The sequence below is a fragment of the Anas acuta genome, chromosome 7 (genome assembly GCF_963932015.1).
Source record: "Anas acuta chromosome 7, bAnaAcu1.1, whole genome shotgun sequence".
NCBI classification, from domain to species: domain Eukaryota; kingdom Metazoa; phylum Chordata; class Aves; order Anseriformes; family Anatidae; genus Anas; species Anas acuta.
Window position 1 is genome coordinate 33,098,709 of NC_088985.1, and position 25,114 is coordinate 33,123,822.

Consider the following 25,114-nt stretch of genomic DNA (forward strand, 5'->3'; position numbering starts at 1 on the left):
AGTTCAGTTCATTTCAAAATAAAGTAATACACATAATACAAATTTGAAGGAAGCAGTATTGTTAAAGGTAACTTCCATGATTACCAGTGAATGTCATGGCAGCTAGCACATTTCATAATTGAATTGCTTTCTCTTTGCGTTGTGCAAGAACTATACTTGTACAATTTGACTCACCCATTATTTTAAAAATTACTCTATAATCTTATTTGGATAAAAGGCAACAGTGTGTCTTTTGAAGGTTGGTGATGCTGTTCATAGCTGAACTAATTAAATAGAAATCTATAGTTTCCCAGTGATCAAAATGGGGAATGCTAGAAAGAAAAGCATTTGCACTGTTAATTTTATTTTGAACTTCAAATATTTGTTGATACTGAACTTAATTAAAGTTGTTCTTTTCTGGACCACTTACAATTTATTTTTTGACATTTTGCAGTGCTGAATCTGTAACACTCAATGACTGCCTTCAGTTGTCATACTTGCCTTCCAAAAGAAACTACATGCTATTACTGTATCCCAGAGAAATTCTGATCCTTGACTTGGAAGTGAATCAGACAGTGGGTGTGATTGCCATTGAAAGAACGGGTGTGCCTTTCCTACAGGTAATGAAAATTTGATAGGTGTCTGTCATCGTAATGGTTTATTATGATCATTTACTAGTACATGACTCATGGGTAGTTGTATTGTGATGAATACTAGAAGATGCAAAGAAGTTAGCAGGAGAAATGTCCTCTGAACCAAGCACTGTTTAATTTAGTTTTCTGAAGTCTGCTGCAAACCCACTTCATTTCGTGGTGTTACAGAAGTTACCAGTGTGAAAATAGTGCTGTGGAGAAAGGACATTTCATTTTCTTCTGGTTAAGCTATTTAAGCTAGGGACTTTGTGAGCTGATTCACTAGTTTAATTTCAGTTACCTGATAATAAAGGTATTTTGGCTCATTTAACAACAAAAAAAAAAAACAAAAAAAAAAACTGTTTTGACAACCTCATTAAATTCTTTGATTTCCATATATGATTATGTCTTAGGTGGGATTTGAGTAGTATCGTTTCCAAGATTTTTAAGAGCCATGCTTTTTTCCTTCATAAGCTATATATATTTTTACACTTTGATTAAGATTTGAAAAGTAGTCCTTAATAATGAGTTAAAAAATGTAATAATTACTCAATCATAAAAATAGATGATATGCAGCTCTTGGCTTTTCTTGTTGTTTTGTTGTTGTTTTTTTTTTCTTTTCCTGTCATTGATTCTTGACTTTGCTTTAGTAGCTATAGAAATTCATTTAAGTGTTGCTTTAATGGTAAATTTTTTGTGATTGTCTTGAATACATCATGAATATTATTAAATTACAAGCATATTTAGCAAAGAATAAAATATTGATAACATAATATGGTATGTGTCTGCCTAGGTAATTCCGTGTTTTCAGCGTGATGGGCTATTTTGCCTACATGAAAATGGTTGTATAACTTTAAGAGTTCGCAGACCTAACTGCAGTATAACTGGAACTCCTAATGAAGAGCCAGGTAAGTTTTGTGCCAGTAATGGCCAGAAATTAACTTTGAGGCATTTTAGTTAATACTTCAGCATCAGTGTCAACCATCATGCCTTGCACTGGATGGTTAATTGCAACCTTTCCAATGTTTTTTCTCTTAAGTAAATACGTTAAATTTATACTGTGTTCTACCAAAAATTGTTTTTGATTCCCCTGATACCTAATGAAAATAAAATATCTCCTGAAAATCCTTTCATCACTAAATATTACTCTAATTAGGAACTGCTGCAACACTTAAATGCACAAGAAAGTTTTAAGTACAAGATTATTTGTTTTGACCTAGTCTAAACTCTGCTGAAAGATCACATTGCATGTTTTCTGTTTTAATTGTTGGTCATTTATGTCACATTGATGTTACAGATCCGGACCCAGTTCAGGAACTGACTTACGATTTAAGAAGCCAGTGTGATGCAATTAGGGTAACAAAAACAGTTCGGCCGTTCAGTATGGTGTGTTGCCCTGTGAATGAGAATTCTGCAGCTCTCATTGTCAGTGATGGCAGGGTAATGATCTGGGAATTAAAATCCAGTATTTCTGGCAGAAATCTGCGTAACAGGTAATGGGATTTATTTTTCTTTTCTGTTACATTTACAAATGGCACTTAATTATATTCTGAAAGTAATGGTATTGTGCTTCTGTGCGTGATGTGCTATACATGTGTATGAATGAGGGGAAGAGGTGTTTGGAATAAGGAAACAAAAGATAAGAATGAATATCACATTATTTTGGGGGAACATTTTCTCATTTGGCTTTCTGCAGACTATATAATTTTCCTCAGAAATGAATCCCTCATTTTCAATCACATGAAAGGACTATGAAATTAGTCTGGAAAGATTATTTTCTTAGCAGGAAGAAGGTTTTTACCTAGATTTGTGTGAATTTGACAAAAAGCATTATGAGTGCATAGTAGGCGTCTTGAATATGTCTGTGTAAACAACGAACAATTTTATATGCCAAGTCTTTAGAGTTTTAAATTTTGAACAGTCTCTAAAAATGCTGTATGGAGTAGTATATTTCTTTGAACACTGAGTGCATTGAAGCCATTTTGCTGTAGTTAAGCTTTAATATTCTATTGGGTAATATAAGTAACTTACTGTCATTAACAAACAAAAAAAATACAAAATTCTTAATATACTTTTAAATGCTACAAATACCAGATTTTCAACATAGATACTTTTGTTGTTCAGTGTTTTAACATTTTTATTCTTGCTGTTTCCCCAAATGCTATTAGATGGATTCCTTGTGCTGCATAGCCAATAGAGCTGTTTAGGTTCTATATGTTGCTGAGTTTTACTTCTCGGATTCCTAAGCTCATTTCTAAAACATTGATTTTTGTCATGATTATATAACGAGGAAAAATGTAATAATACTGTAAGAACCATTGAGCCCAGAAGAATCTGGATATGGTTGGATTGTACTGAAAAGTAAACCATATTTCTAGTTGGCAGGGAGTCTTTAATGGGTTTTTAAAGAGTCTTCCTGTAGTAGCTCATGATTTTGCTGGGTTTGATGGTCTTAATTAAAATTTGAAGTCAAAGTCTGTTAAACTGGAATTTTGAAGGAAAAGGCTTTGTTCTCACCTTAAACTGAATTTTTATGTACAGCTGTCTGCAGTCAGTAGTCTTTGGTCTTTGCTTATCATGGGGGCCTGTCCTCAGCCCAGCTGGATATAATTCATTGAGGTTGCAGGGGTTGTTTGAATCCCTTTCAGCTATGGATTCTACTGGAACCCAATCACACCTCTTGGGGAAAATAACTCAAAAAAAAAAATATAAAAATTATGCATGGTAGGTAGATATCTCACAAGACTATTAGCATAGGTAATGTTTCTGTTATAGCTTTATATACAAAAAGGCAGCTGTTTCCTATGTTTAGGTGAAAGGCTTTGCTTCAGTTCTAGGTATCATTAACTGGAAGCCATATAAGATTTTTTTTCTGAGCAAAAGTTGGGTAATCTGTTCTTAAATGTCAAAATATTAATGAATGTTTCTTAGCTGTATTCCCTAACATGGCTCTAAATATTAACAATGTATTGAAAAGCCTCCACGTAAAGGTTAGGTACACTTCAGAACAAGGAATACATCTGTCTATTTTCTCTTACAAATATCCGTGTAGGGAAAATTAAACTTACTTTAAAATATGTACATCTTTGTGTGCATTATCTCCTGGTAAATGTTGGGAATAATCTTGTCAAAATATTCTGCAAGTAATAAGCAGTAAATATACTGAATGAGCAACTTGGGAAAAAGCTGAACTAAGGGCTTGAGTAAGCAGGCCATCCAATTTGCTTTAGGAACTTGTTTTCATTTCTTTTACAGTAGTTCAAGTGCATCACCTTTGTATTCTCCAGTCTCGTTCTGTGGAATTCCTGTAGGAGCATTCCAAAATAAACTTCCTGACCTCTCACTAGACAACATGATAGGTAAGAATATCTTCCAGTAATTACTGCTACTGGTTTTTAGGCCTTTTGAATCCTTTTACGTTTCAGCTTACTTAAGATTCCATATGTTAGAATTATTTTCTATGCAAGTGAAGTTGTAATTCTGAAAGAAAGAAATACAGTTCTCATTTGCTAAAAAAAAAAAAGAAAAAATTAGATTAATAATTTGTAGGCTTTTATATTGAGAGCCAACTCTCAAAAAAAACCAAAACAAAACAAAACTAAAAGTAGAAAGAAAAGGACTCTTGAATTCTGGAAGAAGACTGAAATGATTCCACTGTTTCTTCCTTTTTTTTTTTTTTTTTTTTAATGTTAGGAAAGAAAGTTAGTATTGCAGTATTGGAGAAATTTGCTGAAGTACTGTGTTCCAAAAAGCTGTATCAAAAGCTGTATCATACTGAGTTCAACAAGAAGAAATGCCTCATTAATAAGCTTTGATATTTTGTATGTTTAGGTGATTCGTAATTTTTGTTTTATAAACTTCTGCATGATAACTTATTGTAATACCAGATTAAAATTGAATACTAACAAGAGCTTTAATTTTTAAGCAGGGCAAGGGACAGTTGCTGGAGAAGAACAGTTAAGAAGTTCTTTTCTGCAAGAAGTGCACCTCAAATTTTTGCTGACTGGACTTCTTTCAGGACTTCCTTTGCCTCCATTTGCTATCCGCATGTGCCCACCTCTTACAACAAAAAACATTAAACAGTATGAGCCACTCCTTGCTGTTGGTAAGTATCTTGATTTGCTTATTGATTGTTCTGCAAATTATATATTCTAGATTAAATACAAATATAGTATTAACAAAGGAAAAAAAAGATCTAATTTTGTTCCTGTGTAATTAATCACAAATAGTGACCCTCGTATTAGTTTGCATTGAAGATTCATAGAATTCATTTCAGATTCATTTTCCCTGCCTCAAGCGAAAGAAATGCTACCTGAAAATTTACAAAATCTTAGCAAGATTGTGTTTATCTTATACCTATGTTTTAAGATTTTTATATAAGCTGCAGCTGTTGTGAAGCACAAATAGAGGTGAAATACAAAGATTAAGAAGCAAATAGTAGGTAGGTGTAGAGTGCATTTAGAGCAACATCTGTAGCATTCTAAACTTAAGGTACCTGAATGGCAATGGTTTCCATTGCTGTGTTTAAATAAAGTTGATGAGCGTAAAGGAAAAAAAGATGAGTAAGTCTTCCCAGTGTCTAATAGAAAATTGTAACTTTAAGTGTTTCAGGAGGTATTTGATCTACTTGAAGCTTATAGCTACCAAGTTACTAATTTATAATTTGAGAAAGGTCGTTATTTCAGGGATGAGAAAGCAGAATTACTTTAATGATTTGGTAAAATCTACATATGATTCTCCACTGGGATTACTGATGGATAACAGTTAATACTCTTCCTTGAGGCATTTGCTCTTCTTGAGTAATCAAAACAAAATCATTCCTTTCTCCTGCTACTGTGTATGTTGCAGGGAAAAGGAAAATCAATATATTATACAATAATAATATACAATTCTATATTATACAATTATACAAGGAAAATCAATATATTTTCTATAGGCTCTACAAAGACAGATATCAGGGAAATGTCTTGACTGAAACTGTTTTTGCTGTCTGCACAGAATTTTGGAGGGTATAATATTTGGTACTTAAGCACTAGAAATCAAAATACATTTTCTACATTTCTTTACATTAGTTAATGTGGAAAAAAAAAGGAGAAATAGCTGTAAATCCCATGTTTTCACTAAATTATGAAAGACAAGAATAAAAGTGGTCTGTATATGTATTTTTTTTTAAATAATCACTTTTTGTAGGTACAAGTAATGGCTCCGTCCTGGTGTTTCATCTCACAAGTGGTCTCTTACACAAAGAGTTAAGCATCCATTCCTGCGAAGTCAAGTAAGAGTTTAATTCCTACCATAATCATTCTGGGAGACAAATTTAAAACATCTAATGTTGAAGAAGCAATATGGGGGGTCTTGTTTCATTGTTAACGACATTCAACTAAATTACCCGTTGAGTAGTCTAACCTGCCAGTGTTTTTGCTCCGTATAACCAGTAATCCATGTCAAAATCAGAGTGAAAATTACATTCAACTCTAAATATTTAAATTGTTTCAGTGCCTGCTGATCTAGGATGCATATCAGCTACTTGCAGTTTCTTTAGTACACTGTGGTACAAAGAAGTCTTTTTAGCACAAGAAAGTCTATTTCAGGGTCTTATTTATAGTCATGACTAGCACATTATGTTCTTTGAAATAACTCTGCTTTGTACAGAAAAATTTATTTATTTCGCTCACTTGTGTATGAAATTTCTATTGAGACAGATCTAAATGAGGTTAAAATAATTTTACCTTTAAAAGATTTTAAAGATTGAATACAGGACTCAGTATTTGTCTATCCTAAGTAGGAACAGAGTAAGTTGTAAAGCTGTTGTATATGTTTGGAATTTTTTTGTTTATACAATGGCATAATTAGTGGCAAATATATTCAAGATAGTCCTGGCTAGATATGTATTTCCAGACAGGTTTAAGTATGGAAAATAAAATTATTATTTTTAATAGTAATATTAGTAAAAATTTATATCTGAGTTGTGGCATGAAGCCTTCTTCAGGCTAACGTCTTCATTTTATTTTTCATACTACAAAAAGATGAGAAAAACAGGTGGCTCAGAATAGCTAGATCTAAGAGAGTTCATTATGTAAGCCTGCTTTGAATCTACCACCAAAATCACAGAAGCATATTTGCACATAATTTGGTTTTGTGGTGTGATTAGTAGGCACTAATCCGTTTGAATGTTGGTTGTTTTTTCTTGTTTCATGCCATTAACTACTTAACAAAGTTATTTTATATTCTGTTATTCAGCCTAGGTGGATACTATTGCTTTTTTTTTTTGCACTACAGTGATTATAGAATTCAAAATTAAAACCTCTACGAGCACTTGACAGATTTAATAATGGGGAGACAGAAGGAAAAATACTTATGAAAAAAAAAAAGATTTTGTTTTTATCTTTTATTTCATTTAGGTTCCACGTATTATTGGAATTATTTTTAGTGGGTACTTTTCACTGCAAATTTTTTGCAACATTTCAGAAAATACTGAAAAAGTTTTTTTCAGAAAAAAGTTTCAGAATACGTTGTATTCCTAGCAACTGTCCTTGCACTAATGATAATTTTAGAATAAAAAGTGATTGTGAATTTTGTTTAATGCTCACAGTCATAAACTGTTACCTATTTAAATATTTATTTTAGTTTCTTTGTCCAGATCTTAGTGGTATGAGGACTTTCTACACAATTTTCACAAGTTCAGGGGAGTGCTTTAAGCAATGTAGAAAATGGCACTGTGAGTTTTAAAATTAACATTCATGTAGTGCAATGCTTTTTCCTTCAGTGGGAATTTTTACTTTACATCTAGAACGTAGATAAGTTGCATAATGCCTCTATTTCAGTTTTAACTGAAAACACAGCTTCAGGGAACTCCATTATTTTAGTATGATAATACCCTGGAATTGGAACTCAATGCCAACAAAATTTTCAGTGCCTTATAGTTTAAGACAAAAATGTAATAAAACTAAGGATCTTAATAATGGCAACTGTCATTTTTATGTCAACTGTGCTAAAATATTGACCAATAAGATGTCTAGATGCTAGCAATTATGACACTTTTTTTTGGTAGGAGATAACGTGGTCACCTGCTGATTTTTTTTTAACTTTATTTTATTTTTTAATCAGATCTCTGCAGATCTGTATTGTGTTTAGGAGGAGGGAGAATAGTTTTTCTGTCCTAGATAGTTCATATGCAAGAGTAACCTTGAATGCTCATTTTGTCCATGATTATTACTTAGCCATTTCCCTGTTTCATTAGAACTGTGTGGGTGAATACTTTTCCTTTGAGTTCAATTTGCTTTTTCTTAGGAGTACAGGGCAAGAAGAAGCAGAAATGCTTCAGAGCACATGGAGATGGAAAGTTAATCAGGCTGTGCTAGGAGCGTAAGTGAGGCAAAAAACAGAGGGAGATCATAGCATGTGTACGGGCTGGCAGAAGCTGTGAGCAAGAGGTCAGTTTGTTCCTTTAGGATACAGAGAAATGTAATTAATTCTTAACCATCCAGTAGCTAATCCTGTTACCTGTTCTGTCTTCTAAGTGGAGCAGTCTACATTTTTTATAAGCTATTGAGGTAAGATAGGTGGTGATAGTACATGTTCAGCACAGAGGAGAACATATGCATCGTGTACATAAAATGCCTGTGGTGCAGCTCCTTGGTTGCTGAAAGTGGTGTGTTTGCAATGTTCATTCCCCTGTAGGTAGCTTTGACTAGAGCATTACTTCTCTCTCTCTCTCTCTTTTTTTTTTTTTTTTTTTTCTTCCTGAAGCTCAGCAAGCCCAAGGTGGCAACAACCTTAATTTTTAAAATTAAAATCTCACTGACTATAACTAGAATGTTTATGGCCTGCAGGCAAAACTTGAGAATTGCTGTGTTACATCCAAGTTTTGACAGCTGAATTGAAGATAATTCTCCCTTGGGAAACTGCTTTGCAAAGTCATCACCTTGGAAAAAAAAACACTTTTCTCACATAGAGAAAGATGAATGGAAAGTATCTGCCACTTCTGCCATACTTTACTCTACACTTAAGCATGTTGGTGTGCTAAACTTGTTTCTGTGCTTTTGTAAACGTGCATCATCTGACAAGTGTAAGCTTCATAGCAATGAAATCCTGCGTATTCAGAGTTCAACTCCAAAGCTGTCATTACAGAAAGTTGTGGGGAGCAGGAAGTATAAATGGGTTCAAGAAGTGAGTGGGCTGTGAATAGTGTGGGAGTCTTTCAATGGCTTTTAAACAATCTCTGCAGCTCAGGAACTCTCCAGATTGGTACCTAGCAGTAGCTAAATGGGTAGACCAGAGGGAGAGCCATTGCGTACCCTGGAAATGAGGCGCCTCGCTTAAGAGTTTGCAAATACCCAGAAAGTCAAACAGGACATGGATGAGATTCACTTTAAACCTGATGCTCTATGGCAGCTGTAAACAAGTCCTCAGATTTCTAAAAGGATCTTGTTGTGCTGTTTCACAGGCACTGCTGGATAGTTATGTTTGAAATCAAAGTTTGATTTCTGTTGGCTATCTTTAGGAGGGCTCTGAATTTCCAGAATTAGCATGTTACCCATTGATTATCAGGAATGGTTGTGAAGACATTACTTTCTGATGGTGAGATTTGTAGAATCTTTTTAAATAATAAAAATCAGGCTGAAATGTCACACGTTATTGCACTTTGTTTTCATTGCAGTTACTGGTTGAATTTTCATAGGTCCTGGTGGGAAAAGAACTGGTCCTAAATTTTTAAACTTTTCTTAGGACTTATGAGTAATACTTCACATTTTTTTAAATAGCTTGATATAAGAAAAAAAAAAAAGATAAATATGACTATAACTTTGTATGTACAGAATATTATGGGAATGCTTTTTGCATTCACTAATAGACATTGCATTTAGGAAACTTATACTTAATATGATTAAGCTGGATTTGTTGACAGTTAATCATAAATATGTCTCATATTTCACCTATATTATTGCAAAACAGACTATGATTTTACGAATGATGTAACTGAAGACCTAGTTGTCTGGAGACAGTTTTTAAGTAATCTGTGTTTGAAAAATTTGAGGAAAACCTAAAACCTTTTATCCCTGTTAAAATGAACTTGGGCACAGTCTCAGTTTTCTTTCAGATTAGTTCTTGATTTGATTAACAGGTAAAGCACTCAAATATTTATGCTGGCATGAAGTGTGTGTGGGCAATGGGGAGGGACAAGGCTGTTGTGTTTTGGAACAGTACCACCTAGCGTCGCTCTCCATCCTTCTGCTGCCTGTGGCATATCTCACAAATTTACAGAGTCAAGAGTTGCTGACATTAGATTATAGACATTGAGACTTCACATCCTTGTAGCACTTCAAGGTATTTCAGTTGTGGCTGCTGTTGAATGATCTAAAAGAGCAAAAAAAAATTTTGGTTGTCAGTTTGTTTCTGATAGACTTTGAAATCTGTTCAGGGCCTCCCTTGTTTTATCACCTTTGTTTCTCCTTTCCCTGGACTGCAGGATACGTATCTCCCTGCCCAGCTATCTGTATGAATATTTTTCCCTTTCTCCATGCAGAGTTACGTGATAGTTCTTCCCTACTGGTAAATCACTGATTTAATTAGAGCAGTGCCCTTAGTCTACTGTAGTGCTAAGTATGTGAGGGATTTTTTCACAAAAGTTACCTATGTTTCTAACTGAATTTTTTATTTAACTAATTATCTGTGTAGTCCTAAAAGAAAGACCATTTTAATTTTCTTTGGTAACTTTGTTATTGTATTTGTATTGTAGTTATAAATGTGTACCTCCTTGTATGCTTAAATATAGTGTTTCCATAAACGGTATAAAATTGCTTCTATGCCATTTTGAAATTGAAGAATATGCATGAAATAAAAAGCAGTTTTTCAGTCTAGGCTATTTTGTGACCATTTGACTATTTCAGCTAATATGCTCTGTGTACTCTTTTCTGATGACAGGGGAATAGAGTGGATAAGCTTGTCTGGTTTTATTTCCTTTGCCACATCGACACCTAACAATTTGGGGTTAGTAAGGAATGAGCTGCAGCTGGTGGACCTACCAACAGGTTAGTATTCCCTGAGAAATCTGTACAAGAGGCTGACACATTTGCTAGGGAGTCACAAATAACAATTTTTACTACTGTTTTTTTTTTTTTTATTTTCTTCTGTTGTCATGATAAAATAGTAAACAGGAACTTAACCCATTGTGGTCTTCCTTGTGAAAACCACATAATGTGTTCCAGTCTGTGCTCTATAGACACTTGGAACAATACCTTTGTAGAGTTACCTGAGGCTTGGGCTACAAGTGTGTGTTTTAGCAGGAACTGTAGGAGCATTCACACAAGGAGTATTAGTGGTGTAGATTGTTTACAAAGTGCGTATGTTTCCAAATGTGTGTTGTCAGAGCCTAAACCCATTGCTTCAATGTGTTCTTCTGAGTTTTATATTAAAGTTTTTCTTGAAAATGTCATTTGTTCATTTGTTTAAATAAAACAGAAAAGATACACAACTTTTAAAATTGATCTTGATCTTGATTTTTCACTCCGATTGTAATTCAGTATTGAAATATTTATGAGACGTAAAAGGCACAGTTTTTCCACAGGTAGACAAGTTCCAAGTGATTCTGTAAATGGGAATACGTGATGCCTTAGCCCATGGTTTGCTTTAAAATGCTATATTTATATAATATTACATATATAGTATATATGTTATATACAGTTTGTTATTACATATAACACATATATATATAATAACATGTATAATACATAATATAGCTTAAAAGAAAGGCATAGCTGCTTAATTGATTGTTGGTTCTTCCATCGGTAATTATCCCAACTTTCTATTTTAGGTCCAGGAAAACTCTGCTGATTTGTATTTAGTTCATGATCACTTTGACAAAATTCTCATTTAAGTTTCTGAACAGAGATAGGGAAGAAAATTCCTAAGGTGTTCGATCATTAATAAAGAATAGAGAGCTGGAAGGTTTCTTATAGGCTGTCCTCTGACATAGGAGTTCTAGCTAGAATTCTTGATAACTAGGCTTATTCACATAAATGGCATGAGATTAGCAATTTAGTTGAGAGTAGGCACAAGAGAAGTAAGTTTGAAAACCTGAGTTTCCCTTGAAAGCTCAGGAGGGAGAGAAGCTTGCGTAAGAGATTCTATGATACTCTGGTGTTTGTAAATCATTAGTGAAATAATGGTTCTTCTGAGTGTAGAATGAGTTGGTACTTCACCATGGAAATACTTTCAAGCTACTTCTAAAAATATTATAGCACAGTTTATATCTCTTACAGAATTTGAAATTTTACTCCAAATTCGTCCTTGGGAAACCGAGAGTGTATCTCATTGTGTATGAGTGGAAAATGATAACTCTTTGAATACTGTATAGATTTACATAATGCTGATTATGCAGTTTCAGTCGTTGTGCTCGAGAAACAAGTTAGGAATTATATTAAACTGTACAGTTTCCATTATGATTCAGTCCTTTGAAATACAGTAAAACTTTGGCAGTGACAAAACAATGTTGGATATGCAGGTGATTGGAGATTTTTTAGTTCAGCATGGTTAAATATTTCTGTTTTCTTTCAATGTCATTTCTGTGATCCAGGTAGGAGTGTTGCATTTCGTGGGGAGAGAGGCAGTGATGAGCCAGCTATTGAAATGATAAAGGTGTCTCATTTGAAGTAAGTATATTGTAAAGTTTTTACTGTGGTATATGCAGATCCTCATCGCTTAATAGAAATAACAGAAATACCAGGAGAAAACACTTCAAATAGGATAGACGAATATTCAGCAGCATCAAGAGAAAGCATACTCAAGAGAAAAAGCTGTATTTCTGTAGTTGACTTTGTCACACACTTTAGAATCCAATCACAGAAGATTGTTCTACATTCTTTTATAAATGTAATTAAAATAACATTGAGTTTAATAAAACAGTGTCTCTACATTTTCAAAGTTTTCTCTTTGCAATGAAGAAAAGACAATAACGTTGTAGCTTGTATAGAATTTTGGGGGGAATTGTGTATGTGGTCCAGAGAATTTAGAAATTCAGCCATATACGGTCTTGCCAATACATTAAAAATCAAGAACAACAGTCGACTTAGATCAGGAGACCATAAAATGGTAAGTGAGAACAAGAAAGTATAGTTTATATGAATAGAAATTAATGCAGTTGAGAAGAGTACATAAACTACAGAGCTTGTTTGTATTTTCATGTTACATGTGAAAAGTGGGAGACTGAAGGTGTTTTACTAATCTAGCCATACAGCTGAAAGGTCTGAAGACATGACCGACAAATGGTTTGGTGTAAGAGGATTTTATGTTCGTTTATCAGTGGATTAGGGAAGTGCGTCTGGAGTAGAGAAATAAATCCATCCAAACTACAGACTTGGTATGTCTTACTGATAGATTTGCAGTCATCAACTCATGCTGAATATGGCTAAATCAGAGGTACTGCTGCTTTCTCTGGATTCCTTCCCTTGCCTCCTGTACAGTAATTATGCAGTGGCACCAACCTGACAGAAATTTCTAAGTCTTTTGGTCTTCAAGGAGGACCTTTTTTCAGGCAGGCTTTGCACCCAAGGAACTCAAGAAAAACAAGTAAAAAATGTGAAGTAAACTGCTAAAAAATTAAACAGAATGATTACTTCTGATGTAGTAAATTCTGTGTTTCAGGCAGTATCTAGCTGTGATATTTAAAGACAAACCACTGGAAATCTGGGATGTCAGAACATGCACTCTACTCAGAGAAATGTCTAAAAACTTCCCTACAGTGACAGCTTTGGTAAGGAATAGTCTTTCTTACCATTTGTTGAATGTAATTTGTTGAGATAGTATAAAAAAATCTATGAACAAATCTGTATCAAAATGTTATATATATAGCATATGTGTAAGTGCTTTCCCCCTTTTTCCTTGTCTGTTATCAAATTTGGTAAGAGAAGGAGATACTTGACGGATACTTGGTCTGCATTTTGAGGGATGGAGGGATGTGTCAGAGAAAACAGTCTTCATGGAAATCATTATAATTGACAGAAAGTTCCCCAGTAAATTCAGGGAGTAAATGTTTGTATTCTTCCTGAACAATTTTTCACAGGAGTGGTCACCTTCTCATAACTTGAAAAGCCTGAGAAAGAAGCAGCTAGCAGCCCGTGAGGCCATGGCCCGGCAGACAGTTGCATCAGATACTGAAGTTAGCAGTGTTGAATCTTCTGTTATAAGGTATTTGTGATTCAGATTTGTATGTATGAGTTATTTTTCCTCCGTATGCTGTTGTTCTACAGAACAGAATATTTTTGAGCTGATTTTTGAGTACATGCCAGGTAAAACAATTGTCTGGGCCTCCCTTTAGCATTTAGGTGTGGAACTCTGATTTACTGCTGAGTGGGAAAACCAGTATACCAAGTGGGACTTGTGTCTATTGCAGCACATTAGTTACCTGGTTCTTGCAGTAAAACCTTTATTGGCCCTCTGAACTTTTCCATAAGTGTAAAAATACGTTACCTGTTGTTTCTGGTAAACTGTTTTGCAGAAAAGGTGCTTTTTTTTCTGCTTCTGTGCATTAATTAAGGAGAATTTGCCTTGTAATTCTGATTTCAAGAAAAAAAGACTTGTGTCTCATTGTGTTCTCTTTAAAGCTTGTTACAGGAAGCTGAAAGTAAATCAGAACTGAGCCAGAACATTTCTGCCAGGGAGCACTTTGTGTTTACGGATGTTGATGGGCAGGTTTACCATCTCACAGTAGAAGGAAACTCAGTAAAAGATAGTGCAAGAATTCCTCCTGATGTAAGTTCCAATTTTCTATATGATATAGTTCCAAAATTATGGAAAAGTTAAAGAATACGTTTTCAGATGTATTATTTCTGATGTGCATAAAATCAAGTCTGACACATGGGCATTTCATTGCAATAAGAGATAGAGAAGTGATTTCCACTGCGTTAAACCTAAAATTTTTCATGAGGATGACTGACATGAAAAATGCTTACATTGAATATAGAATTCTTTCTGTTTTAACTGAGAAGCATTTGTTGTATTAATTTCATAAAATATATTTATACGTTAATGAAATACTAATGTTGAAGTATTTGTTCCTGTTTGGCTCTATTAATCACAATACTTACTCTGCTTCTGAAATGTTTCCAGGGAAGTATGGGTAGCATTACATGTATTGCCTGGAAAGGGGATACCTTGGTTCTTGGAGATGTTGATGGAAACTTAAACTTCTGGGATTTGAAAGCTAGAGTATCCAGGTACGAGTGCAAATTAAGTCTGGTAAGCATGAGATGATGAGTGATAGAATGGTTTTATTATTTCATCTTTGTCCTTCACTGTAGGAGATCATCTGTGGTATATGAGGGGAAAAATGCAAGGACTTCAGAATAAAATTTCAGAAAATGCCTACTTTATTGCAGTTCTTTACATTTAATCTTTTGTATTTTCAGATGCAGTAACATTTTATCAAAGTTATAAAATCAGCGAGATATCTTTCTCATTAGGTTAAATCTGCAGTGACTTCTCAAAATGTTAAGTATGTAGTAATTTTTTCAGGCATTTAATCTTATTACTTTTCATGATACTTTGGATAGCCATCTGTGTCTACGTGCATATTATATATGGATTGTTCTCCTCATTCTGTACAATATCAGGATGTGTAATGTTCACAGAAAGGATTTAATTGCCCACGATGTTAGGTATAGAATGATGGATAAAAACTCTTGTGCTATTCTGTTCTTAGGGGGATTCCTACACACCGAAGCTGGGTGAAAAAGATACGTTTTGCCCCAGGGAAAGGAAATCAAAAACTTATTGCAATGTACAATGATGGAGCAGAAGTTTGGGATTCAAAAGAGGTAAACATTTGTTGTGTTTTGTTATGTGTTTTTTTTTGAAAAATACACTTACTGCTTCTGAAAATCAGGAAGAGTCAGGGATTAAGTTTTACCTTGTCGTGATTTCTTGATGACAATAATAAAGTTGTATGGCTTTTCTCAGAGGACTTTAAGCTCTTCTAAAACATTTTTAAGCTGTAATCAACCTTTCACTCAGAAAGCTGACAGTGTTTCAGAGATGATCTTTGTCATTCTCTTCTAATGTTTTTGAGGCAGACATTGAAGATACTAAAGGAGTGGCCTCAATATCAGAATTTTAATCTTTGGACAAGAAAGTATTGTTACTAAAGATTTCTTAACTTCTGTGTATATTAAATGGTATGTGTATGGATTTAATGTATCAGGGAATACCAGAAAGCTAGGTGGTTGTTAATTAACATTGTCTGGCTTCTCATATTATTCAAAAATTCTATAGTAAAGAGAAATGTTTGGAAATCTTCTGGGGTTTGCTTCTTAGTTCTGCCAGGGGATTGTAGTAACTATGTGGAAGTAAAGATAAATATACTTACTTTAACTTAGCCCCCTGGAGTAAGTTTAGGTTACAAAGCAAGATTTTTTTTCTCCTCGCTTCATCGTGAGCATTAGTTCCTAACTCAGACACTGAATTTTAGCAATAGGAAAATCTCTACTCATGATTGTAGTTGGGCAGCAGATATAAGCAACTGTGAATTGTGTAAGAGGAGCAGAATATTAACCCATAAGCCTCTCCTTCAAGACCATTTGAAGAGTTTTGATGCCACTGGACATTCTTCCAGTAGGTTTTCCTCATCTCTTTATCTGGGACAAGAGAAGGAGTTTCCTACATGGAAGCATTTAAAATGCATTTGTGATTTCAGGTGAAAATCTTCCTAAATATCTGTAGCAATAATAGTCTCAGGCCTATTATCCTTATAATCCTCTCCTTTGAACTTCACTTTTGCCAGCAACCAGTTAACCGGTATTTCCATGCTTTTCTCTGAATTTCCTCAGTGCTAAGAGCAATCATGCTGTATAGTTGTACATTACATCTCTCTTAACTCCATGTTTTGCTCTTGAGCAAGTGAAGGGAAACAGCGGAATGCTGATTGCAGTGGAGGCTTTCTTAATATTTCTTTATATTTCTTTACATTAAAATAGTAATGTTCAGAAGGGTTAATATTACAGAAGGGTTACAAATTTTCTAACTACTAGTTAAAAATATAGTTCAGGTTTTGTTTATCTCTGTTTTGTTTGTGAACATGATATTCCCATAATGCTATGTTAATATTATGTCTAAATGTTAATATTATCTCTAAATATATTTCTAGGCAAGGTCAATATTTATCAAGAAAGTTTATGAGGAGCATAGTTAATTGATGAGACGTTGCTTCTGCCTTATGCCTTTATGTTAGATTAAGGGATTGGAATTAACAAGGGAATGTACATTTTTACCAATTTGCCAAGGAAATCTTATTTCAGAAAAGATGACAAAAAGACCGTTATGCAGCTGTTCTCAGAAGAAATTTTTCTTAGCTCTCTATTGGAAGAAAGTACTGGTTCAGGGAAACCAAGTGCCATACTTCAAGGTTTCTAAATTTCCTACTCTCCAGAGGAGACCATTGTTAAAATGATTTATGACTAACTTCACCTTTTATTGCAAATTTTGTGGTATGCCTCCTGGGCATGTGACAGAGTTTTACACTGCATGATGGAGAGCCTACTAAAAATGAAACATATCTCAACTTTTCAAGGTACAAATGGTGAGCAGTTTAAGAAGTGGAAGAAATGTCAATTACCGAATCCTGGATGTAGACTGGTGCACTTCAGACAAAGTGATTTTGGCATCAGATGATGGGTGCATTAGAGTTCTAGAGATGTCCATGAAACCATCATGTTTCAGAATGGATGAACAAGACTTAATAGGTATGTTGATTTCTTTTTTGCTGTTGACTGTTAGATAATTCATTTTGAAAGTGGACAATAAAAATGTTAAGCAATTTTAATAGAAAACAGAGTTGTTGAATGCAGACAATTAGGTATCCCTGTAGTGTTTTTCATAGTTGCAGCTAAATTTTGTGGGCTTAGGACATGTGGGTGTTTTTTCAGTAACAGCTTAATCTCCCAACTATACTTTTTAATATCTTACTTGGAATATAAATTAAAAGAACAATATCTAAAAAGTATCACCGAAATAGGTTACGTTATTTTGAAATATTTGATATGTCAAAAGTCTCTTCTCATATTTCCAGATATGAAAGGAAGTTTGTAGACTGATTCATTGCCCTTTCATAGTAGACTTTCCTACTGACTTCTGAAATATTAATGCTGTTTGACTTTTTTTTTCATATGTTTAAGATGTTTAAGTAGGGAATTAAGTAGAGAATTTAAATACTTAAGGTACTTTTTTTTTTTTTTTTCTCCCTTTGGCAGTCTTAAGGGACAGTCAAACTATGTAGATAAATAGTAAATGCAGGAAATTATGAGTTAGAGAATACTATTTTTAAATCAGGAATCAGTTGAAATAGTTGTGCTTAGAATATTTGCTGTTCAAAATGAGTAATGTGTTGTCTAAATTGCTATTATACTTGTTAAATATTTTTATTCAAAGTAGTGTCAACTTTCCTGTAAAGATCGGCTTAATTACACAGTTCTTTGTTTACCAAAATGATAGTACCTTAAAGATGATTTCCACACATGCGCAATTCTGTTACTGATCTGGGAAACTCCAAATGAAAATTAAATGAAACTCCAAATGAAAATTAAATGAAACTCCAAATGAAAATTAAAACCAAGTCCTTGCCATGATTTAATAAATTACAGTTTATTTCTGGTAAGCTGCTGGTAAGTAACAACCCAGTAACTAAGAAACCTTGCTGGACTGAAAATTCTGTCAACTGATATTCTTTGCTTTACTTGTGACAAACCAGACTGGCAGTAATAACACAGACTTGCATTCATGCTTGAATATATTTGCACAGAATCTTTACGTAAATAATATTCCAAAGATACACTGCTTTGTTCTACTTCTTATTAATTTTGTTCAGCTGAGGGCTTAAAAACAAGTTTCAATGTCGTTTTGTAAGCTGACAGGTTACTTTGATTAAAATAAAATATTTTTATTTCAGCTGTCAAACAAGTAATTTGTCATGTTGTTTCTTAGACATCAGAAATCACTTCTCTGTAATATAGCTGTAGCTTTTAGGCATTTAGCAATATCTTCTTACAAAACCCTCAGAAGTTAATATATTGCAAGACTTAAAACAACCTGCTGGCATCTGCCTAATGCAGATGGAAGTTTTTCAGTTTCATATACCAAAAAGTGTTTTCCAATTGGTAGGAAAAAAATAAAGGAATTCTGAGTTTTAAAATGAGATTTATCAGAGTAGGTTATCTCCCAGTATAAATAATAGCACTTTCTACCATTCTGTTGAAATATCAAGTATATATGTAGTTTGCTCATATTTCCAAGTTCTCACATATCAGTTGGATTAATTCTTACTCAAGTGGGATTTTATTTTTTTTAAACCACAATACAGTGTAGCATTGTACATTTTTAGGCCCTCATTATTTAATTAACTGACTTCCATTTGTTAGTTGAAGTAGAGATGTATTTTAATGTTTGCAAGTTTATTCTTTTAGTAGTGTATTCTTAAATACAGCTGAATGCTCAGGTTGGGACCTACCATTAACTTTTTGGCCACCCAGATAAGAGGGAGAGGTGTTCCTGGACTACAGTTTGCTCCATTTCTTTGAAGTTGGTTATTACAGGATAGTGACCTGTGCACTTATCTCGTGAAAACTCATGTCAAAATAAGGCCTGTCTGCTCTGCAAGGAGTGATGGGAGAACACTTGCACAGGATCATCCTCAGAGGAAAATGAGATTGAATTACAACAGTCAGTTTCGCCAAGAAGCATCACCAAACTGATGAAGACAAAACAATATTGATGGATAAATAAGTCTTTGGTATTGTTACCCAAGTCTTATTCTTTCCAAGGCAGCTACTCCAAAATATTCTTATTTTTTCTGATTCTTACAATAAAGTACCCTATAGAAGATTAAAAAAGGATGAATATGGTCTGTATGTCCTTGAGCCTGATCCCAGAACAAAAGGCTGGGGTTTTAACACAGTAGTCTTAGAGTACTTAAGAGGTTCCCTTTCTTTAGAGAAAGATGTGATAGATTTTGAGGGCATTTGTTAAACACCTTTTTTTTTTTTTACTGTTTTACTTTCAGCCCAGCCAACTGTACAGGTTCCCTTGAGCTTGTCTAATCAGGTATTGCCAGCAAATAATTAAATTGCCTCATTATTGCACTACTGAGGAATGTGGAGTTCTTTTTGTTTTTTTCTGGTGTTCTAAATAACTGCTTTTGTTGTGAGCATTTTGGTCAGTCCTGCCATGCCTCATTAATCTTCTTAAAGCATGTAGATTCTGGCTATGATGCAGGTAACAACAAGATTCTGATGTGGAGAGCTATGGTGTGAGGTGTTTGTAGGAAAACATAATTTATCACAGCCTTTTTTATCAAATAAATGTTCTGTAATGTTGAGCTATAAAAATTTAATGTTCTAAAACCAAGCACGCTGAAATAACGGTATGCCAGGATTAAGGTTGCCTGTGATTTAGGTGTCCTTCTGCCTCTATACTGCTATATCTTTTAATTACAAAACCACATCTACAGGATTCCTACATCATGTAGTGCATATGGAGTACAGGGAATTGCTGAATACTTATTAAATAATGTAACTGGTTTGTATGTGTTTTACTCCTAAGTCACTGGGTAGCATTTTCTATGGATCATCTAAACCTTGTACTGAATACAGAATTACGGACCTTTAAATTTGTATGACACAGATAGTAATGTAATTTTCATCTTGATTCTTTGCAAATATAAACAGGTATTTAAGCTCATAACATCCCTTTGGGGTGATGAGTATTAACCCTCGTAGTATATTGCAGAAGCTACAATTGCAAAGTAAAAGTAAAATGTACATTGTGGTATATTTTGGTATAGCTGTATGTATCTTCAAGCATGCCTTTGTAGTAGCAGTAATTATCATGTACAGCTGTACTTAATGCCAGTATATTGCATTCCAGAAGTCTACAACTAAACTCAATATAGAATTCTGAAATGCTCATTTGAGCATGGTTGATAACCCTGTACCTTTTATGAAATGTTGTTGCTTGAGTGTAACAATAAGCTTTTATCTCTAGTAACCCATACTGTGGATATGACTGCGTGACTTATGATTTTCTTCTGGTGCTTACAAACAAGGTGGTACATTTTATGGTTACTGAACAGAGTATTATGGCATGTTAGCCACTTAACAATGAATCTTTTCCTTTTGTTTCAGAACCTGCATGGTGTCCCTATCTGCTTGTTCCAAGGGCTTCATTAGCTTTGAAAGCATTCTTGTTGCATCAGCCGTGGAATGAGAAATATTCTCTAGATGTTATGAACATGTAAGAAGATGTTTTTTTTGAATCCTGCTCCTACATCTTTTATCACTCTTGTGCAAATTACTCTTGGGCAACCTTCCTCACTCTTCGGGATTGTCAGAAAGACAATAGCTTTGCTTTAATAAATAGAAAAGGATTTAAGGTCAGCTATTGTGTTTCTGTCAACATTCAGGAGCCCTTAGCTATTGAAAACTGATGTCTCCTTTACAGTATTGCCAATCTTTCATGGTTATTTACAGGTTATATTACTTCAGAGAACAGTGTGTTCTCTTCATGCAAAAAGTTAATTTAAGAATAGTTAGAGTTGCTTCCCAAAGTCTAATTGAAAGTGGCTTATCTGATGTGTAATGTAAAAGGTATGTCGTTACTTATAGTGAGCCATGTTTCACATCATAGTGGAAGTACCTTTCTGTATCCTTTATTGCATTTGTTTACTGTTGGTGATTAGTGAAAAAAAACTGTAGCTGCAATAGTTGCGTAAGTATATGCTCAAAAGATTCTGCCAAACAAGACAAGCAGTATATAAGAATTGCATTCAGCATAGGTAATAAACATAAAAGCTCAAATCAAATATTCACTTATTTGATACAAATAAATATGAATCATATAGGAAACAAGTATTTGACCATAACAGAATGGTAGGTCGTGGGACGAACAAAAATGAGCAAAAAGGAGGAGAAGGAGGAGTCAAATTCTTACAAAATCTTCAGAAAAGGATAGGTGGAAACTCATAATGCCTGCATGCGTTACAGTGAGGATGAGATTACTGCTAGAAGGGCTAACCAATTGCATGTGCTAAGATAACATACTTTGTAGAATAAGTAAAACAGAAGAACAGGGATGAAGGTAAGTCTGCAAACAAGGAATCAAAAACAGGAATAAGAAGTTTAAGGTGTAAAGGAGAGTTGCAGTACAAGAATGTAACTGCTAAGCCTTCAGTATTAGTTATAATCCTTCAGTACTAATATAAAAGAAGAAAGTGATTTAATAGTGGGCTTGATGTTGGCATATTCACTAGCATCAAGGGTAATGAATAAAAGAAAAGGGGGGAAAGAAAAGATTGGTTGCACCAAGTGAAGTTGACAGAAAACAGTCTTCAATTACTATCATGAAACTAGTAACTAGACAAAAATATTGCAAAAAGGCTTTCCTTAAAAATGTGCTGGATTGTTTCTATATATGTTCTTATGTTTTTTTGACTAACAATAATGCACTTAATTTACAAATTGTACTGTGAGCTTGGTAATATAAGAATTTATTTATTTTTTTTTTGCAATCCAGAGATTATCCAGAGAATGAAAACATCAAAAATCTGATTCAAGAGCAGCTGAATTCATTGTCAAAGTAAGAGCTTTCCTATTTTAGTAAGGTATCAAATTCAGAGAAGGAAAAAAAATAATAATGTTTTTTTGCCTCTCTAAATATAAGCTTTGAGTAATGACAAATTTTATTTTAAATAGCTAATTTTTATGTCAACAAATCACAAAAGGTGATGCTTTATTCATTTTATTGAGATTTTAAACATTTATTTTCTCTTATTAAAAGAAAAGCCATAATACAGAAACAATTTCTTTTAATAGGTAAACTATCTCAAAGTAGTTTGTTAAATACTGACTCAACAGTCAAAATGTAGTGTTCTGAATACGTATTGTGATTGAAGTTAGTATTGATTTTTTAACTTTAGCTTGTTGTAGTAGTGTTTGCCAACAAAAGATTTAGAGCTACAGATTCATACTGATATGTAATTTGTAACTGGACTGTTAGTGGTTGTAGTTTAGGCAATACTCTGTGATGTGTGGTCTTTTCTTGGTCATTGCTCTTCTTATATAGAAAACAGATTTTGGCATGAAAATTTTATTTGAAACTTTTCCATTTTCCTCTTTTTCTTTCATTTAGTAGGATGGAAAAAAATAACTTAATGTATTTTTAGCCAATCTGAAAAATATATAGAAACCCCAAATTAATGCACTGCATAATTACATAATTATTTGTAATTAATTTTGTAATTTGTAGAATCAGTGAAGATTAAGTTACAGCTTTGTATACACCCTTGTGGTTGTTTCCATTATTGCAAGAATAAGGTGTTCCTGACAGACTCACTGTTGGTATTTAAACAGGTAAAGTGACTTGCTGCTTGAGATTTCAGACATAATTGTTCTGATAGATATATTTTTTTCAGTTCACACAAGAACAGTTTGTTTTGTTTTGTTTTTTTAAAACAGATAGCATATATTATGTAATAAATTAAAAATAAAAATACACAATCTTGCACAGCATTTTACATATTACTTACATCTCTCTCTTTTTGCAGTGACCTAAAGAAACTGTTGCTTGATCCAGATTTTACTCTTTTGCAAAGATGTCTCCTAGTTGCCAGGTAGCAGCTATACCAAATGCTTCTTAATAAAATCCTGATCCTATAAATGCATGTGAATTTGTTATAACTTAAGGTGTCAACTAATTCTGGGTTAACTCAGTGTAATTGCTGGAGTACTTTGTTACATGTGTGTTAGAGCATTTTTCAGGACTGAAATTGAAAAATTTTACATTGCGGAGACCATGTTTTATTTGCTTGTTGGATGTATGTTCAGTCAGTCTTCATCGTTCTTTCATAAATGCACACCTTACATAAATGCTGTAATGTAACTTTATACTTGCACAATGACCCAAGGCATAATTTGGAACTTCTCAACACAGAATATTGTAAACAAAGAAAGGCCTATTTTTTAATTTGAAATGCATTTCTTCCATGTCATTCTTCTGCCTAAACTGTAGCAAATTTTAGTCTGTCTATATTCAGAGATGTTTTTTCAAACAATTATTGGTAACTTTATTGCAGTATAAGAAGGATATTAGTGATTAAATGTAAAATAATAATTAAAAAGAATCCACATATTTGTAAGCTAGACGTTCAGTGAGTTTATTTACTGTTGTAAATGTTTTTGGCCAACCTCTTTCTTACGTAGCTTGCTGAATGTCATGGTATAATCTTTTCCTGTTGTTTGTACCACTGATAATGCAAAATACTTGTACCCACAATAAGGCATTCTTTGGAAAGAGATATTTTAAATTTATAACAAGTTTTATGTGAAAAATACAGACATATTTCTCATGCTGATTTATATCTTTTCAGACTGTATGGAGATGAATCTGAACTGCATTTCTGGACCATTGCTGCCCACTATTTGCACAGCTTATCCCAGGAGAAACCTGCAAAACCAACAAATGCACCTATCCTTCAAGAACAGTTGGTTAATCCATTGGATATATGTTATGACATTCTATGTGAAAATCATTACTTCCAGGTATTTCAAGCAGTTAAAAGTAAACCAAAACCAAACCAAAATTTAATAAGAATGTGATAAGAACGACAAAGCCTCAGCATTGTGGCTTTCTTATTATCTTAGAGCTTTTCTTTGTACATTTAACTTTATAATAAAACATACAACTCTGAATGAAATCACTCCCTATTATTTAGAAATAGAAAGTTCTTGGAACTTCTAAAGAACTTCCTTATTTTTTTAATTGCTCGGTTCTCTCTCTTCTGTTAATATTATCTTTTTATTAATATTATCTAATAATATGTTCTTCTGTTAATATTCTTTATTTTTATTTTTCATGCAGAAATTCCAACTTGAAAGGGTAAATCTGCAGGAGGTGAAGAGATCGACATATGATCATACCAGGAAGTGTGCTGACCAACTTCTTCTCTTGGGCCAGGTTTGTGGGTAATATTTTAATTTTTTTTGTCCTTCTCTGTCCTTCTCTGTCTGTTTTATATACTTACCCTGCTCAGCTAAAGTTATGTTTGTTTCAACTCATGTGTCTTCACCCAATGCATAGTTTTTACTGTCTTAATGCATTACATTGCAGACGCAGTGTAATGATATGATATATTGTAATGTTTGGTGGTACTTTCTTCTGACTGTATGATTTTCATGGGAACCCAATAAAAATCTTTCCTTGCACTTTGTGACTAGAAAAAAAAAATGCATTTTGAGTTGCCCAGAAGTAACTAAATAACAGTATTGTTGGTATAATTTAGTCTGCACTTAGTACGCTCATTTTAAGTACTAATAGGTGTGTCTAAGCTGCTCACTGAATGGATGAGCCTGATATGAATAGGCTGAACTTAAACTACTTCTATGCCGCTGTACATTTGAGCACGTCACCAAACATACGTAAAAGGTAGCAGAAACATTTAGTCTCTACTAGCTGTAGATCATCCGTAAATG

General features: G+C 33.7%; 1 protein-coding gene across 4 annotated transcripts in view; it reads left to right on the forward strand.

Moving 5' to 3' along the window:
* WDR11 (WD repeat domain 11) overlaps positions 1–25,114 on the forward strand; it is a 43,709-nt gene that overhangs the window by 11,635 nt on the left and 6,960 nt on the right. Inside the window, exons 6-24 of one of the 4 annotated variants that reach the window (XM_068689011.1) lie at positions 434–599; positions 1,405–1,519; positions 1,909–2,104; positions 3,870–3,970; positions 4,537–4,716; positions 5,802–5,886; positions 10,533–10,639; positions 12,184–12,259; positions 13,251–13,359; positions 13,669–13,793; positions 14,210–14,357; positions 14,715–14,821; positions 15,307–15,421; positions 17,170–17,341; positions 20,774–20,882; positions 22,161–22,223; positions 23,191–23,256; positions 24,013–24,184; positions 24,504–24,599. In XM_068689011.1, the coding sequence (XP_068545112.1) occupies positions 434–599; positions 1,405–1,519; positions 1,909–2,104; positions 3,870–3,970; positions 4,537–4,716; positions 5,802–5,886; positions 10,533–10,639; positions 12,184–12,259; positions 13,251–13,359; positions 13,669–13,793; positions 14,210–14,357; positions 14,715–14,821; positions 15,307–15,421; positions 17,170–17,341; positions 20,774–20,882; positions 22,161–22,223; positions 23,191–23,256; positions 24,013–24,184; positions 24,504–24,599 (2,308 nt within the window). Of the gene's footprint in view, positions 1–433; positions 600–1,404; positions 1,520–1,908; positions 2,105–3,866; positions 3,971–4,536; positions 4,717–5,801; positions 5,887–10,532; positions 10,640–12,183; positions 12,260–13,250; positions 13,360–13,668; positions 13,794–14,209; positions 14,358–14,714; positions 14,822–15,306; positions 15,422–17,169; positions 17,342–20,773; positions 20,883–22,160; positions 22,224–23,190; positions 23,257–24,012; positions 24,185–24,503; positions 24,600–25,114 lie in introns of all 4 variants that reach the window. The other 3 variants (XM_068689012.1, XM_068689010.1, XM_068689008.1) reach the window with 3 other exon arrangements.